The sequence below is a fragment of the Clytia hemisphaerica genome, unplaced genomic scaffold (genome assembly GCF_902728285.1).
Source record: "Clytia hemisphaerica strain Z4C2 unplaced genomic scaffold, Clytia hemisphaerica genome assembly, whole genome shotgun sequence".
Classification (NCBI taxonomy): domain Eukaryota; kingdom Metazoa; phylum Cnidaria; class Hydrozoa; order Leptothecata; family Clytiidae; genus Clytia; species Clytia hemisphaerica.
Genome location: NW_027103668.1, coordinates 385,548 through 404,840, shown reverse-complemented (window position 1 = coordinate 404,840; position 19,293 = coordinate 385,548). Strand labels below are relative to the sequence as shown.

General features: G+C 36.9%; 1 protein-coding gene across 1 annotated transcript; it reads left to right on the top strand.

The window, feature by feature from the left end:
• Positions 1–81: 81 nt before the first annotated feature.
• LOC136803316 (borealin-like) lies at positions 82–18,561 on the top strand. The gene is made up of 14 exons (XM_067060041.1): positions 82–132; positions 13,592–13,746; positions 14,014–14,108; positions 14,376–14,409; positions 14,603–14,640; positions 14,813–14,853; positions 15,085–15,131; positions 15,360–15,391; positions 15,723–15,793; positions 16,254–16,370; positions 16,634–16,675; positions 16,941–17,034; positions 17,280–17,366; positions 17,674–18,561. Exons 2-14 carry the CDS (start codon positions 13,608–13,610, stop codon positions 17,767–17,769), a joined length of 933 nt encoding a protein of 310 aa, XP_066916142.1. The 5' UTR covers positions 82–132; positions 13,592–13,607; the 3' UTR covers positions 17,770–18,561.
• Positions 18,562–19,293: the final 732 nt, after the last annotated feature.

Genomic DNA, 19,293 nt, shown 5'->3' with positions numbered 1-19,293 from the left:
ACTTTGGCGCGAGAAAAATGAACAAGAAAAAAATAAATGATTTTTTTGACTGGACACTGGACTTATAAGAATATATTTTTTTAGATTCTCCACCGCACTTTACCACTCTACAGAATGTCAGTTCCTATATTTGTAAGTCTGGTATGTTTTTTGTGTATCATAATTAGATTCTTTTTCTCTGACTTTGTCAAACAAAAAACACAAATTTTCAAAAAGTTGAGTTGGACCCGTCAGGCGCCCAGGTGAAAGCTTCTTCATAAAGACAAAAGACATGTATCTATTTTTCGGATCCGGTATGCGGGATTAGTGTCAGGACCTGCAGGCGACCTGGTAGGGTTGGGTATGGGTGTGGTTTGGGTGTGGTTACGTATCAGATTAGCTACCGTGGGTGGTCCTAAATCCGACAGCCCTGCCTAATTCCGACCCCCCAAATAACGGTTATGAAAAGAAATTCTATGTTTACAAACACTCCCTCTCCAAGTTGAACGATAAACTATTGCAAAAATTCTCAAAACATCTAACAGATGGCTATATATAATTGATAATGTCAAAACGTCAATAATGTAATTAAAAAGTGTGAGTTGTAAAAGTAATTACTTTTTATTGTTGGACATATTGCAATAAAAAATTATGTTTCGTATAAGAAGCAATTAATGTTATTTATTTGGTTCAACTTTTACTGTATCAATTTTCTCAGTTTAGTTGACACTTTGGTATTTTTGTTGCGTCACAGCAAAAGGTTTTTTTATTTTAGTTTGTATCTTTGTAAGACCACGTCGGATTTAGGCAGGGCTGTCGGATTTAGGACCACTCACGGTAGGAATTGGGTATTATCAGTTCTAGTTCTATTAAGTGATCACATAATACGCTAACGTACATTATCATGATATTGAAAATAAAAAGTTATAAAAATACCTAATAAAATGAAAACAACTAAAGCTAAAAGTGGCTGTAAGAAGAAGTAGTAAGATAGCGAAGTAGCGAGATATGACTGAAGCTGAAAGACACCACCACAAAGATTTAGAATAGTATGTAGTAAACGGGAGGCTAAGATGTGATAATGTAGACCTGAAAGACTTGTGATTTGATGAAGTTAATAAGATATAAAATATACATTTAAATTTTTATATAATATATAAATATGATTACTTAAAATTAAATATTATGATTCAGTATTATGTTAAGCTAAAAAGAAAGCAGAAACATTAATAGTAAATAAATAACTTTTGCCTTGAATGCACGAACTAGCTGCTGAGCTGAATAGAAAAGAATAGAATTAGTGAGGGTTTGAGATTAGAGGATGATGACTAGATTGAGACTAGATACTAAGGCACAGCAGGAATAGAGCTAAAATAAAAAGCTTGAAATCAGGAGGAGTTATGAGCAAGTGAAGGCAAAATGTAAACAATTAAAATGATACATACAAGTTAAGTATAGTGCTCATTGACACCTTTACAAAAAGAATCATAATTTAACTCAGATATGAGATTCACGGGTAATTCATTCCACAGGCGGATGGTTGACGGGAAGTAACTGAATTCATATGTTTGAATCCTTGCATTGATTGGAATAAGTTTAAGATGAGTGTTACGTGCACGAGGTGCAAGAGCGGATAAAGATTCAACTTTGCCATGAAGAATTTTATGCATGAATTTAACTTTATTTGCTGTTCTCCTGGTTTGAAGGGTTTTAAGTTCAAGATTACGAAGCATCAATGAGGGACTACTCATTTGCCGCCAGTCATTCGAGATGAAGCGTGCAGCTTTCCTCTGAACCATTTCCAGCTTATAGATGTTGGAGGCTGAGTGAGGGTCCCATACGACTGATGCATATTCCAGGATGGGTCGGACATAGGTTTTGTAGCATTGAAGCTTTGTATTTGGGTGACATGATCTGAGATTCCTTTGTATGAAACATCGAGTTTGGTTGGCTTTCTTAACAGTATAGTCGTTATGGACATTCCAGGAGAGCTTTTTGTGGATATACACACCTAGATATTTCGCTGAGTCAACAACTTCGAGTACTTGGTTGTGCATTGAATATGGTTGAATGATAGTATTACGCTTGTTGGTGATTCGTAAAACTTTACATTTGTCCGGGTTGAACTCCATTGACCATTCATGTTCCCAATTCATGAGTTGGTTTAAGTCTTCCTGAAGGCTTATGGCATCATTAATTGAGTCAATGACTCTGTAAATGAGTGCATCATCAGCAAACAATCTTATTTTACATTTAACCAATTCAGGAAGATCGTTTATGTAAACTAAGAACAAAAGAGGGCCGAGGACTGTGCCTTGAGGAACTCCAGAGATAACATTAGCTTTTTCAGATGACTTGCCGTTAACGATAACAGTTTGAGTGCGATCGGAGAGGTAGTTGGTGATCCATTCAAGAGTTTTACCCCTTACGCCATAATGATGAAGTTTTAGACAAAGTTTTTTGTGGTCAACTTTATCAAAAGCCTTTGAAAAGTCAAGTAGAATTGAGTCGATTTGCTTAGCTTCGTTCAGGGACTTAGCAAGGTCTTGGATGGTTGTTACAAGTTGTGATTCACATGACCGATGTTTCCTGAAACCATGCTGGCTATCTGTCAGAATGTTGGTGTTGTCAAGGTGGGCCATAATGTTGCTGTGTAAAATATGCTCCAAAATTTTACAGGATATGGAGGTAAGACTGATAGGCCTGTAGTTACAGGCTTTGGATTTGTCGGATTTACCAGGTTTGAACACAGGGGCAACCAGGGCATGCCTCCAGTCATCTGGGATGGAAGACTGTTTGAGTGAAGCTTGCATCACTAAGGTAAGACCAGGAGATATTTGGTCAGCAAACTCTTTGAGAAATCTTGATGAGACACCGTCTGGACCAGCAGCTTTGTTAGGGTTGATATCGTTGAGGAGTTTCCGAACACCAGGTTCTGTGATATTAATTTCTGGCATGGGTGTATTCGCTTGACCCTGCAGGGGTGGGATTCGATTGTCAGGAATGGAGAAGACATTTGAAAACTGTTTGTTGAGGATGTTTGCTTTCTTGGTGTTATCAATGTGTAAGCTGCCATTGTCTCGCAAGGGTGCTACTCCATCATTTTCACATTTACGAGATTTTATGAATCGAAACAGTTTCTTAGGATTATTTACCCCATCTGGGCTTACACAGTTTTTGACAAAGTTATTGAATGCTGATTTGCAAGCTTTCCTGCATTCGTATGTTAGCTTTTTGAAGCGATCCCAGTCTGCAGGTTTTGATGATTTTTTGGCGCGCTTGTAGGCCCTCTTCTTTCGCCGAGATAACCTTTTACATTTCTGTGTTATCCAAGGTTGAGAATAACGACTTGATGTGTATTTTGAAGGCACGGATAGCATGGCATTTTCGATAAGAGCTTTGAGGGCTTTCCACATGTCATTAACAGGGGATTCAGAGTTGTAAGTAGTGGTAAACTCAGCAATTTCAGCAGAGATTTGATCTTTGATGGACCCAATGTTTGCTCTGTTCCACATGAAGATTTTGTGTTTGCTAGGTTTGGATCGAATAGGATGACATACCATGTCAAGAAGAACAGCTGTTTCGTGGTCACTGAAACCTGGGTGAGGGGCTATTCTGCTGACAAAAGTTGGTCGATTTGTTGCGATGATGTCAAGAGTGTTTTCCTGACGTGTAGGGAACTTGACTAGCTGCTCTAAGCCACAATCGTCAAAAGTCTCAAGGAAGCCTTCGCTGATGTTCTTTTTGTAATTATTGCTAACAATAGTGTTATTGTTCCAGTCTATATCTGGAAGAATATATCAGTTAGGGCTAGAGTCAGTTCACTCAAAATCACACAAAATTTCATTGAAACATGTTAGCTCATTAATTCAAAATCAATAGAAACATATCACTGCAGTAGTTGATATAAAATAGGTTCCAGTCCGCGAACGATCCAAACACCATATTCAAAATGGATTGCATTGGATTGCAACGTCAAAACATTCGAAAGCGCTGGCGATCTCAATTAAAAAAGAAGACACTACATTGCCGCGCTTTTCGATGAGCAAAACTTGAAAAGAAAAACAAAGAAATGGACGACTGGTCCTTTAACGACTTATTATTCCAGGAAGAAGCCTTCAAATAATGTGAAAACAAACTGAAAGAAGGACTTCAAGGTTGTTATGTTTACGAGATGGTCAAAAAGGATTTATGTGAAAACCAAAAGTAAGTGAGAGAAGAGAAAAATAAATTTCCCGTTCGTGCACTATGCCATATTTATGTACCTACTTAGCTTTTTAAACCTTATATCTACCGTCAACTGCTCTAACTTCTTGGGACCATCTGACAAAAAATGGAACAAACCTCCAAAGTCATTTGATTTGAGCACAGTCTGTGCCACTAACTTGATCAGGAAGATTCTTCCGAAATGGGAAGAACCTTCCAGAACAGGAAATTACCTTGCCACCTAAACAGGAAGATTTTCCTGGATTTGGCTCCGGGAAAATTCCAGTACCCCATTATTGGGAAGATTGAAGAAACATCTGGATTCGGAAGATCTACTACTTCAGGAAGACGCGGTTTTCCAATAATCAAACCAGGAAGAAGACAGAATGTACCACCCACAGCTTACCAGACAACCAGAAATCAGGTCATAAGAAGGGAAATAACTCAAAGTTGCTTTTGAGTGTTTTGACGTGCTAACTTCAGCTAATTTCACTGTATTTGAATGACTTTGTCTATTTCATTGTTTTAGTGTTTGTACTTCAAGGATTCAAATATTTTAATATTCAAATCTTTCCTTTTATACAATTTGGTGCTTTTCTTAGCAAAATGCTTCAAAACTCTTGTATATATATGGTGGGAATTAAACTTATTTGGCCGAGAGGAAATTAGAACAGTGCACTATAAGGGGTGGGTAATCTAAACTTTTCTGATGGAAAAACAGCTACCGTGAGATCGGGTAACTTGCATCAGTGGAGGTTAACATGCATAGCCCTCAAATGAATGACCTGGCTGATCATTAAAATACAAAATTAAAATCAAAACAAAAATGGTACAGTAGAGCTGCAAGCGGAGCTACGTAGTTCATTTGTTTTGAAACTTTGCTGCTTAGATTGGTCAGTCATTTGAGGGCTATGCATGTTAGCCTCCACTGATGCAAGTTTCCCGATCTCACAGTAGTACAGTGTACTAAAAGTGTTGTATTAAAAATCTGGTCGTGGAGAAACCCACTTTCCCTTGCAAAAGATTGACGTTTTTTGCTTTTCTGGGACCCTTGGGGCATAAGGTGTTAACGTTCATATTCTTCTTATCGTTATAGGCTAGTATATATTAATATTAGCATTTGGTGTGGCTGTGGGGCTTTTATATTATTCAGCGATATTGACTTTTCATGGTAGCAGAAAGTGGTTCAAAATGGCATCATCAGAAAGTTTTCAAAAGCCCCCAGCCTTTGGAGATGACAAACCTTATACGAGATATGTGGAAGAATTGCGTGCTTGGACTTATGTCACAAACCTTGCCAAGAAGAAGCAAGGATTAGCGGTAGCGTTGTCTCTACCAGAGGATGACAAATCCCAAATAAGAGACAAAGTATTCAATGAAGTTGATCTTGATGATCTAAAAAAAGACGATGGCGTAGAAACTTTGATAGCGTTCTTTGATACAGTGTTTAAAAAAGATGAGTTGGCGGAAGTGTACGAATATTACGTCAATTTCGATCGATATAAGAAAGTTGAAGGCGAAACAATGGATACGTACATACTTGAATTCGAGAAGCGTTACAATAAAACAAAAAAATTCAAAATGGAGTTGCCAGAAAGTGTCCTGGCATTTAAACTACTTGAGAACTCAGGGTTGCTAAATAATGATCGTCTTATGGTTCTGACAGGAGTTAATTATAATGAACACACCACGTTATATAAACAAATGAAAAACTCATTGAAAAAGTTCTTTGGACAACAAGCAAAACCCATCGCAACCGAACCATCTAAAAGCATCAAATTGGATATCCATGAATCGAACCAGGAGGAAGTTAACATCACTTTCAAACAGAAATTTCCAAATCGCGGTCGTGGCAGAGGACGAGGCAGAGGACGTTTCACCAACTACCAAAACAGACCGTTCAACAGAGGAAGAGGTCAATCCACCAGTCGCAAAACGAACCCATTGGATGGTGATGGAAACATACTCCGCTGTATGGCATGCGATTCAACATTACATTTCGTGAAAGATTGCCCTCATGCTTATGAAAATCTTGAACATTCATTCTACATAGAGACTGAACAATTTGCTCTGTTTACGGGCCAAAATAATGATGAAATGACAGTGTTGTTAACAGAATCTACCAATGCTGCCGTTCTCGACAGTGGATGCTCGTCGACAGTTTCTGGACAAGATTGGATAGAGTGTTTTATCGACTCACTAAGTGACAGTGAAAAAAGCGAGATTATTTACAAAGATAGTGAAACTATTTACAAGTTTGGAGGTGGTGAACGACTCAAATCAAAAGGTAAAGCATTGTTGCCCTGCTACCTTGCCGGACAAAGATGCACCATTGAAACAGATATTATTGATAGTGATATTCCGATGCTTTTAAGTAAAAATGCAATGAAAAAAGCAGGAATGAAACTTGATTTGGTGAACGATAAAGCTGAAATTTACGGAAATGTTGTTAACCTACAAAGTACATCAGCAGGCCATTATTGCATCCCTTTGAGAGACACATCTATTGACATAGAATGTTGCTTTACCGGTGTCGAAAGCGATAAGGAAATTTCCGCAGTTGTCACAAAACTTCATAAGCAGTTTGCTCATCCGTCCCCGAAACGCTTAAAAGGTTTATTACGAGATGCAGGAGTTCTGTCGCCAGTTTGCTCCAAAGTGATTGATGCTATTTCAGCTGATTGTCAAATTTGTCGTAAATTTAAGAAAACTCCTGCAAGGCCAGTTGTCAGTTTACCATTAGCCACCACCTTCAATGAAGTCGTAGTGATGGATCTCAAGAAGTGGGAAGACGGTAAATACATTCTTCATTTAATCGATGCAGCTACAAGATTCACCATGTCCAGATTTATAAACGATAAAAAGCCGTCGACCATTGTAGATAAAGTCATGCTTATGTGGATCGGATCAGGATTCGGTTGTCCAGTGAAATTTCTAGCAGATAACGGTGGTGAATTTGAAAATGAAGAGTATAAGGATATGTGTGCTAACCTTAATATCGAAGTCAGAAACACTGCAGCAGAAAGTCCATGGCAAAATGGATTATGTGAACGTAACCATGCCGTTGTTGATGAATGTTTGCAAAAGGTCCTGGAAGAAAACCCAAAAATGAAACCCGATGTTGCCCTAGTATGGGCAATTCATGCAAAAAACTGTTTACAAATGAACTCTGGCTACAGTTCCTATCAGCTTTTGTTTGGACAAAATCCTAATCTTCCATCCGTGATCGTCGATAAGCCACCAGCTTTAGAGGGTACAACAACATCTGAACGTTTCTATCAACATCTTAACAGTCTACACTCAGGGAGACGTGCATTTATACAAGCTGAATCATCAGAGCGAATCAGGCGTGCATTGCGACATCAGTTACGAAGCCATAGCGAAATTTTCGAAGTCGGTGATGCTGTATACTACAAACGAGAGTCTAGCAACAAATGGAAAGGTCCTGGAAAAGTTATTGGTCAGGACGGAAAAACTATCTTTGTCCGCCATGGAAGTGTTTATGTAAGAGTTCCCAGTTGTCGAATCCTCAAAGTCGGAGAAGAATTCAACCCAAATCCAAACAGTAATCCAACCAAACGTATTAACTCCAAAGTTACAGTCCCAACAGCATGTGACAAATCGGAAATCATCGATACCGGATCTACAGAACCGATTGACAGCCCAGTGACAATTCAGTATGAAGATGATGCTCCTATACCACCCACCTCAGATCAAACACATGTAGTACCACCACCAATGCCTGCAGCTGTATCAGAAAGACAACTTTTTCCTAGACTACAGGACATTGTGCGTATTAAACAAAATAACTCTGAATGGGAAACTGCCCGTATCATCAGCAGAGGAGGTAAAGCGACAGGAAAGTTTGCATCGTGGTTCAATGTCGAAAATGTAGAAAATGGTGAACATTCATGTCTAGACTTTTCAGCGATTGAATGGGAAAATACCAGTGAAAGTGTCAATTTCAATGATATATTTCATCCCACAAATGACCAAGAAAGAGAACTTGTCAAAGAAGCTAAAGAAAAAGAGCTTCTTAATTGGAAGTCATTTGACGTATATGAACCGGTTGAATTCGAAAACCAACCCTTGATTTCAACAAGATGGGTAGTGACTGAGAAACAACCCAAAACCTAACCTTACAGTTAAAGCTCGACTTGTAGTGAGAGGATTTGAAGAGACATCAGATATACCAAGTGACTCTCCCACAATATCCAAGGACTCTCTTCGCACATGTTTTGCTATTGCCTCTACAAAGCAATGGCCTATCGAAATGATTGATATTAAGTCAGCGTTTTTACAAGGAGAAGACATCCATCGTGAAATCTATGTCAAACCCCCCACTGAAGCAAAAGTAGCTGAGAACCTAGTTTGGAAGCTACGAAAAGTAGTGTATGGGCTCAACGATGCATCCCGTAATTGGTATTTTACGATTCGAGAAACACTACTAAAACTTGGATGCGTACAATCAACCATCGACAAAGCACTGTTCATGTGGCGTGATTCATCTAACCAGCTTGCAGGAATGTTTATCCTACATGTTGATGACTTTTTGTATGCTGGTTCACAGACCTTCTTAAAGACTGTTGTGAAGAAGGTGTGTGAAATTTACAAAGTTGGTTCTAAGGGAACTGATATTTTCAAATACATCGGATTGGAAGTTTCGACCAACCAAAATGAAACAACTTTATCGCAATCGATCTACGTAAAGTCAATGAAGGAGATTCCAATCACGCCATCGAGAAAGTTACGAAAGAACGATAAAGTGACATCCGAAGAGGAAAAAACTTTTGAGAACAGCAATCGGTCAATTGAATTGGGTCGCAACACAGACACGACCAGATCTTTCATATGACGTTCTTGAACTGAGTATGATAACCAATCGAGCCACAGTAGATCATTTACTTCAAGCGAATAAAGTCATCAGAAAGTTGAAATCTGAAGCGTTACAAATCAAGTTCCCACGTCTTGGAGAACTGAGTAATCTTAAGCTAATGTTATTCAATGATGCATCGTTCGCCAATCTTCCTGACGGAACTTCCAGTACTGGTGGTCGAGTTGTTTTTTCTCTTCGGCGAAGGAGATAAATGCTGTCCCATTTCCTGGTCGTCTACAAAGATTAAACGTGTCGTGAGAAGCACCCTTGCTGCAGAAACATTGTCACTTGCTGATGGTTGTGAAAGTGTTTTCGTTATCGGATGTCTTCTAACAGAATTGATTTACGGTAAATCTGATCAACAGAATCGAATCCCCATAAAGTCATTTGTCGACAACAAATCTCTGGTACAAAATGTTCACTCAACAACTATGGTATCGGAGAAAAGGCTACGCATTGAAATGGGTGTCATTTATGAAATGATACACGATAATAAAATGTCCATCAAGTGGATCGAAGCTTCGAAGCAATTAGCTGACTCCCTTACGAAACGGGGAGCGTCTTCCTGTAAATTAAATCAAGTTCTTGTTTCTGGAAGGCTACGTCCTCCATGAGAGGATGTTGTTAATGTTATTCGATATTGGTATTTGATATGTTGATTACATGGTGAGATATGTTTTGGTTTATATTGATGAGAATGGTATTTAAATAGTTATGATGATTTTGATTTATTGAAAGTTTCTGGTTCGCGATCGATTATTGATGGATATATTTGTTCCAGTTGATATTGGTTATGTTGAAAATGGACTTTTTATACAATGACCATTGGTCTTTGGTTTTGATATTTGTTTTATTGGTGTGCTTTGCTTGGCTGGCATGATGAAATGTTTTGATAGTATATTTTATTGATCACCTCATAGACAGAGGGGAATCTGTTAACGTTCATATTCTTCTTATCGTTATAGGCTAGTATATATTAATATTAGCATTTGGTGTGGCTGTGGGGCTTTTATATTATTCAGCGATATTGACTTTTCATAAGGTACCTGCTGACCGTAAGTTATTTCAAGTTATTTCAAATATTTTAAACAACTCTTAGAAGGTTGAAGTTGAAAATGACGAAGAAAAAATGAGTAAAAAATAGCCTAAACTAAGTACCCAAATCTTATAATGGCTATAGCAAGATGTCAAACAAGGAACGGAAGACATCATACTACAGCTGCTAAAAGCAAAATCTAAACATCATTCACGAGAAAGAAAATTTTCTCTTTTTTAATGATTTGATTGTATAAAGGTGTGATAAAACTCATTATAAAGTAATTGTTCGATTGTTGTTTTCTTATTATTGCTATCATCATCATGTCAAAGGAATTTCATAAAATATCTTTAGCAACAAACTTTCCGTGCAAATTCCATCTGTCTGACGATGGGTTTTCATTGTTAAGTACTTTTATTAAAAAGTATTTCTGACTGGTTGAAAAAACATGAGGAACGACCTCTTATTGGTCAAAGAAAGACAATATCTATTATTACGACGACACACATGGTTCAAAGAAAATAAATTTGTGCTCAGTCCAACTACGCTATACAAGTGTCCTTGATTAGATTGGTAATCATCGATAGAATCTATCGGAACAATTAGAAATCAATTTCAGTAAGGTTGAAAGTTTATTACCCTTTCGGTGACATCATTTAGGGCCAAAATGACGTCATCATCACAAGATTCGTAGTATTTTGAGTTTGGATCTGTTTTAAGTTGTAATTTTTAGATTTTCGGAATTTCTTTGTGATTTGAGATTTTCGGAAAAAAATTGCGATATTCTTTTGAGTAGCGAATTGATAGCCTCCACCTCTTCTTGCATAACTGGTGGGCTCTATAGAATCCCTTTCGCTTTGCGACTCGTTCTTCGTAACCCCTTTTACGATTATAGACGTGAATTTCGTTCAGGAAGTATGAGTAAGAGTTAAAAACGGACTTCCAGATCGGGAAGAAGTGGGAAAAAGTTGAAAATAAAGAAAACCAGTGGTTTTTTCAAGCACACAATGCCCCCGTTAGACGGTGGCTTTAAACTCAATTCAAATTGAGAGTTTTAAAAACTCAATTTGAAAGAAAGTTTTTAAGTTTATTATTCTCTTTTACAAGAAAAAAGTAAAAGATCAAATTTAACCATATAAAACACTTTAAAAGTCTCTCTTCCCCTTTTTAAAATTAATGGTTAGAGTTTACTCAGTTATCACAGCAGCAGTTGATTCTTTTAATTGAGTTTCATAATATCCCTCTTCTCCTATATTGAAGATGAAATTGAAATTATTCTTTATCTTCTTTTAAAGGAGACGATTTTTAATTGAGTTTAATTGCTGCCAACATGTAAAAACTTGTTTACAAATGAATGTATTAACCAGTATTTATGAACACTGACTTTTCAACATTGTACATTCTTTTATCGTTTGAAACATCTTTTTTGGAACCTATTTTCTTATTGTTTTTGTACAGATCTATATTTTTCATTAGCTCATTCAATTAAGTAGAGTGCTGGTTTAGAAGCACCACTTCCTTTTTTGGTATTTCTTTTATCCTTTTTGTAGTTCATTTTTTAATTTTCCAAAATGTGAAATTGTTCATCATCTTCTCAATTAAAAAGAGCTATAATTTAGATTAAGCCCCCAGTCTCTGTTACCCGGCCCTCGACTGGATAGCGCGGCTTGCACCTTCGTTAAAAACTCAATTTGAAAGTACAAACAGAGGAATTGCTTAGTGCTTGGAAAACCCCTGAGAAAACCCAATCAGGCTGGAACTTCCCGTTTGGGAAGTTTACACAGTTTTTTCACAATTTAACAAGATTTCTACGGTAAAGTTTATTTTTCTTTCGGTGAAAAACCTGAAAATTTGATACTTTTTGACCTCCAAAAAGTTTCAACTTTCCCCGGTCATCGTACAGCTTCGCTGAAGATTCAGTTATCTTTTAACTTCCCAAAGAGGAAGAATCTTCCCAAACAGGCAGAAAAAAATTGAGTAAGTTCTTCCTGATCGGGAAGGTTCTTCCCATTTCGGAAGAATCTTCCCGATCGAGTTAGTGGCACAGACTGGTGGAGTTAATGAACGATTTATTAAAACATACACGATTTCTCTTTCGCTCCGAGTAGGCTTTTAAATCGAAATATGAAAATAATCCGTAATTGTTACATTCATATAATCGACTATAGACCTTTTGCTAGGGGCGATGTCATGTTGGATAATGAAAACTCCAGCAAATGTCTAGAACGTTGTCTTGATAACTCCATGTTTCAATGGATGCAAGTTCTATTCCAGTCACTGTCATTTTTGACTAGATACTGCCAGTAGGGACCTACATAGACTGATAGAGGCAGTTGTTCAGCCAGGCATAGACTCCAATCATATTGTGGTTGACAACTGGACAATATCTTTGAATGGTCCAAAAAGTGAGCCTGAAAGTGAAGATATAATCGGCTGCCAAACAGCGGACAGTTGTAGGTTTGTTCAATCAGGTTCAATTAAGAGATTTCAAGTTACACACAATGGTCACACAAGATTTCTCATCTCTGAACGGTGAATCAGTCAAATCTCTCTTTAGGTGATAAATGTTCTTTCGCTTGAATCTAAACCCACCTAAGCAAATCCTGCCAAATCTGCTATAGCTAATTGTAATTATAAAGATAGTCATGGTCTTGATCTGGCAATTACTACATACATTGGTTAGGTTGCCATATGCCGTGAGTGATCTTTGAAACAATTAATAATAAACCATCTTATCTATCTTATTCTTTCTTGTGGAAACACCAACAACATCATAGAACATAGCAAAGGATCATAGCCATATTTTCCAAATCTTTAACCTCAAAAGTGATTCTAGTGAAAAGAGTTTTGTTTTCAATAACATCCCATAGTGTTGTAGTTTGAATGGAATAATATCAACGAACAACAATAAATTTGAATTTTGAGGAATCATTGTAATCTATATCAGACATCAAGAATCATCAGCTAAAACTTTTCCAACTTTTCCAGTTTCAAAGGCTTCCAATTATCTCCGTTGTTTAGAAATTTCATGTAACAAGTGCGTTAATCACTACAGAGCTAGTAAGAATGTACATACGCAAATGCTGTCTGATAAGATTGCGTGGCGTAATACTGGGGAGAATACAAAGGCTTAATGCAAGAATTTATGTGGGAAATAATCTCCCGACTACCTAAATATTTAACTCTGAATCGAGCGACCAAACTTTCACTTTTTACATCTTATGGAGAAAACTCCGAATTTAAAGGTCTCCTCCACTTAGCGTGGGGCGACCAATGATATTAAACATAATTATGCATGACATCACTTATGATTAGGAGATATAAATTTTAGCAGCCACAAATTTTGTAAATGTTTGTTTTGATTTATTTTGATTTATTTTAATGATCAGACAGGTCATTCATTTGAGGGCTATGCAAGTTTCCCTCCACTGATGCAAGTTACCAGACTTCACGGTATAATAACACATCTTAAAGTGCTTCTTTTGAATTTTTAGATTCTAACATAACAAAATGCCAAAAAGAAAAACCAAACCAGCTCGTAAAGAAGTGAGCACAGAAAATATTGATCCAGATCAATCAATATGTGCAGACAGCTCCAATGAAGCTGCTCTAAAGAAAGAAGCTTTTATGAGAGATTTTGACATTCAAGGTAGAAATTTTTAATTTTTTAAAAATGTAGCCCATCCTATTTTGCTAAGGTTATCCAGAGGTAATAAGACCTTCTTGAAAAACCAAAATTTTGTTTGAAATAACAGCAGAAACTTAACAGTGTTCTTCTCTATGTATAACAAGCAACTCTGTCTGCTTTTTTGGATATTCCCCGAGCTTGTTATGTTCCCTCTTTCAAATGAGATTCACTTTAAGTTTGTTCATTCTTTCCAAATCTGTAGCTTTGTTGGACTATTTATAATTTTAGTTAATGAGAGATTGAAAGCACTGGATCGAAACAAGAAAACAGCTTTGAAAGAAATCAACCGAATGTTCTTATCTGAAAAGATGAAACTAAAGAAGGTATCTAAGCATTTCCAAATTTTTCCTTTTGTTTAGTTCTTTTTTCTTTTTTTTTTCTTTTTTTTTTTCTTTTTTTTTTCTTTTTTTTTTTTCTTCCTTATTTTTTAGTTCTGTTTGAAAAATTTGTTTAACCAAATTGTGCACCCCCCCTTGGCGTTTCGGTTCCTCAATGCATCATGGTCACAAGTGTAAATTTCATATCGAATTGAATTAGAAAAAAATCAGAAATCTGACTGAATGGCAGTTTATCCTTTTTTTTGTTCATAGGAAGTTCGTCAGATGACTGTAAAAGAGTTCGCAGGTTTGTAATATGAAATATTTTTTTCATTTGAAGCAAATTTGTTTCTTTTCTTTTCTATGTCATCATTGACATTTATAATGATAATGAAGAACTGAAACAAAGATGTAGGCTGTTCCAATAGTGTTACTAACCATACGTGAAATGATCTTTTCACAAATTTGATGAGAATTCACCGTTTGACTCTTTATTTTAGAGCAAGGCGGAGACTTCAAGTGTTTTGATTTCACAGTGGTAAGTGTGTTTGTTCAGTACTACAAGTAAATCATTTAACTTTCATAGCCTTCCAAACCTACCCAACTTCATTACCTGAGATGTTATTGATTTTTTACAACTTATCAACACCAACAGCAGATTTGATTTTTAGAAAACCCTCACTATTTTTGTTCTTTTTTTTCATAATTAGGTAGCAGCAGCTGTAGTTGGTGATGTCAGCTTTATGGGAGAGTAAGAATATCTTTTTCGGATACACTTTCCTTGTGTAGATTAATTTGAGGTTTAATTTCCTAATTAATACCACAGGAAAAGCATGCATGGCTATTTTGGTTTGATTTAAGCATCAAATTTTATAAAATCATATGTCTTTTGTAAGTGTCTTTATCTGTAAAGCCGAAGCCTTTTTTGATAGCCTCCGTCCAGATTCATTATAATCCTTAGCTCACGATTTTTCTTTTATAGTGGTGATAATATGCAAGACACGGTTGTTAAAGCACCCCCTCCCAAAGGTATGATCTGGACGAGTTTTACTAGCTATGAAAATACTAAGTTGCTTTCTCATAGAAAATGTCACCTTTGTGTACCTTTGTTGATGACGATTTCAATTCAAAAACCTGCGAGCTCAAGAAAAGCCAATCATTCAACCTTTGTATCGAGCTAATTTTACAATTTTAGCAATCTTTCTGTAATGATAATTATTGTATAATGGCTCAAAGGTTTTTTTTTATTATTTTCAGCTTCGACTGCAGCAAGAACTGTACGAAAAAGGGTAAGAATTTCATTGGATCCTTTGTAAAGTGTGCAATTAATCATATGGCAGTGTATGATATCGAGAATTTTGTTTGTCTAAATGATTATAATTTTGAAGGTAAGAACTTTGTCTGAAAACTCTCTTCAGATTTGAGGAATACAACCAGAACAATATTTGTGTCCAGTTTTAACACCTGTTTTCAAAATATAACTTGGCGCCCTAAATATGTACAACATTTTAGTTTTTTTTTTTTCAATTTTTTTTTCATAGTACCTAAAACCAGAGAATGAACTTATTCGACATTTGAGTTTGTTTATGCTAGCTGAATCTGTTTCACCTCTTTCTTTAGAATACTGTAATGGCAGAGTCACCCTTAATCCATGATGCGCCATTAACGCGGTCCACTAGATCTGCAAGGAGGTATACTTTACGTTCACGTAAAGCTGTATCTTTAGTCTATTTGTCTAAGAACTTCTTTTTAAAATCGAATTATTCTATCCTTCACTGTTTTAGCTATTTTTAGGGAAAATGTACTATTTGTAGAGAGTAATTGCTAAAGGCTTTGTCTAACGCCTATAAAGTTTGTAAAATTTATTTCTACAAGCGTGATGCCATTAGTCGACCTTTGTTTGACATTAATATTAATTGTGTTTGCCATTAGGTAACGCCCTGTTCATAGAGGTGATTTAACGTCCTGTCCATAGAAACCATTCAATAGCCTGTTCATAGAAGCGATTTCACGCCCTGCCCTTAGAGGTGATTTAACGCTCTGTCTATAGAGGCGATTTAATCCTCAATATAATACCATCTTTAATTCTAGTTGACATTTGTAATAACGGTAGTGAAGTTTGATATTTAGGTACATTCTCCTCATTTACAGCAGGAAGGTGGTAAATGCAGCATCATCACTCGTCACGCCCTCTATCACTCGCAACAATCGGGGCGGTTATGGTTTACCTTTAAAAACGCCACTCATTACACCCAAGTTCGACCCCAGGTGAGAACTCTTTAACATTGCATTCTAACTGAAAGAATCAAAAGTGAAGTGTCTTTGAGAAACAAAAACCAAAACCGTCGGAAACCAACAAATCTGGTGAAAATCTAACTCATAATCATGGCTTTCAAAGGCTGTGAGAGTCAATGCTTATTCCAAGAATTTTTGTATCATTAATTCTTTTCTGTACTGATTGGAGAGAGACAGCAAATTTAGAGAAGTTATTATCTCCACTTGCTTCTAAACTCCAATAATTTCGTTTTCAGACAACCTTTGACGGCAGCTCGTGAACCGAAAGCCGGTGAAACGTAAGAAATCTTTCCAATGTTTGGTAACCTTAGTTTGAATCCTTACCATCCTTTCCTTCCATTGAGAGCTTTTTTTCTACAACGTTAACAGACGTTTAAATTTCACGATGAAGTTTTTCAAGAATCTAAAGGCTGCACACTTTATTTTAACTATTTTCTACTGGAAATTTTTCCATAAGTTTAAAAGTATATGGTAAATTTATGTTGTTGTGCTTTGCGGATAGATTTTTAATTGTAACCACCACTACACTGTTTGTTTGTATAGGCTGGTCTCACTGAGTGGATCACCAGTAATTCAGAACACAACATCAGCTGACGATACTCGAGGAGATCTACTATCGCTTCGCCTTGATAAACATGTAAGCAAAATCGTTTTTACAACACGTTTGATATTGATTTTATATTCGCATGTAAGAACTCCGTTTTTTAAGCGGGTCTAGTCTGCACCAAACTCTAAGTAAAAAATGACCCAGGGACTCGCCATGGTAAGGTTAAAATGTGAGTCTGAAGATTTATTGAAATCTTTAAAGTTTTTGATGAAATTTGTTTGATCGTATAAAACGTTATTAATTTGATTCATTGACTTATTATAAATATTTTTCAGCAAACGTTATTGGGTGGATTTTTATTCGACGAGACGATGAGCCCGGGAACATTAAATACGAACAAAGAACGGCTACAGGAAGCCATCGTAAGTTTTTTTATGCTAAAACACGACGTGTTATTCACTAAGAGGTGTCAGGTTTAACCCTTTGTAGCCTACACAGTGGTACTAAGCAAACCTGACTTCAGGCATTAACTTCATCTTGCCACGTTTAATTTCCCTTTTTTGAGTTTCACGATTAATTATTTTCGAAAGTTAAATGAGCCACGGGGACCCATAAATCTCACTTCAGGCTATATTTTTATTATTCTTGCTCGCTGATATAGCCCCCCGTAAAGGTTTCTACAGAAAAAAATAAGTTTGTCATAAATCATAATCCTACTTTTTCTTACAGGGTGCAATCGAATCTCGACTTGGAGAGTTAACAACACAGTTCAGTGGACAGTCAGCCAGCGGGCTCCAAATTACAAAAGATTCAAACTCCTCATAAAAACATTTTCCTAAAAATTTCGTTTAACACCACGGATAATCCTCGAGTACAAAATGATAACACTATCTGAACGTTATATTGTTACCATCCCACGTGCTCTATTCTGGAAAGAGAGATCTAAGAAATATGGTTTTAAAAACGAATAAGTCATATTCTATTCTGTCGGGAGTATCACTGACTCAAATTGTACGCCCAGAAAGAGTTATAAGGAAAAGTCTTGGTTGGGTTGCATTTGTTTTTAGTGAACTTTTTAAAGCCACACAAGAGTTTTTTTTTCTTGGACTGTGATTGGTTATTTTTGTGTGAATGAGGAAAACTGATGAGAAACGAATAAAAGATGGTGTGGTTATATTCAGGGTTACTAGAAGGTTGATATGAATACTTTTGTAAATTTCTGTTTCCATTCGGTGCAAATGAATTTAAGTCAAATTGATTGAATTTATTGGATTGGATTGATGGTTTATTTTGTTAAACTATCTTTCCAACGAGCACAAAACTGTAAACTCTTTTAAATTAAATTAAAGCCGTTTTTTTTCACTAGAGCTTGTTTACCACCGGCTTTCCAGAATCCTTTTCAATTTGTCTAAACTAAAATGAAAAAGTGACAGTAGGACTAGAGGCAGGACTGCATTTTATTTTTCAATTTTCTTGTAGTACTGTATACTTAAAATGTAAATAATTTTAATTTTGACTCTTTTAACATTGGTCTTTTTCATATTTTTACTCAAAAGAAATGAAGAAAATTTCACTTTTGAACCCAACCATATTTAAATATATCATGTTTTAAAACAATATCATCGTAAGAATGATTTTTTTCCGAGAAATAAATGTGTAGGGGGTGTTTGAAGTTTAGTATAGAGTATACGACAGATTTTCGCTTATTTCCCGCTGTTTTCTGCGGGTTCCCTCGATTCCTGTTAGTTTTATGTTTCTCTCGTCAGAGATCTCCCGCCACCGTCTACGGGTTTATTAGGTTTTCCTGCGGGTTCCCTCGTTTCCCCTCGGATTTATGTTTCTCTTGTCAAAGATCTCCCCCGCCGCCTGCGTGTCTATTAGGTTTTCCTGCGGGTTCCCTCATTTCCCCTCGGATTTAAGCTTCTCTTGTCAGAGATCTCCCGCCGTCGCCTGCGCGTTTATTAGGGTTTCCTGCGGGTTCCCTCGTTTCCCCCTCGGATTTATGTTTCTCTTGTCAGAGATCTCCCCCGCCGCCTGCGGGTCTATTAGATTTTCCTGCGGGTTCCCTCGATTCCGTTCGGATTTATGTTTCTCTTGTCAGAGATCTCCCCCGCCGCCTGCGTGTCTATTAGGTTTTCCTGCGGGTTCCCTCATTTCCCCTCGGATTTAAGCTTCTGTTGGTCAGAGATCTCCCGCCGTCGCCTGCCGCGTTATTAGGGTTTCCTGCGGTTTCCTCTTTTCCCCTCCCCCCCTCGGATTTATGTTTCTCTTGTCAGAGATCTCCCCCGCCGCCTGCGGGTCTATTAGATTTTCCTGCGGGTTCCCTCGATTCCGTTCGGATTTATGTTT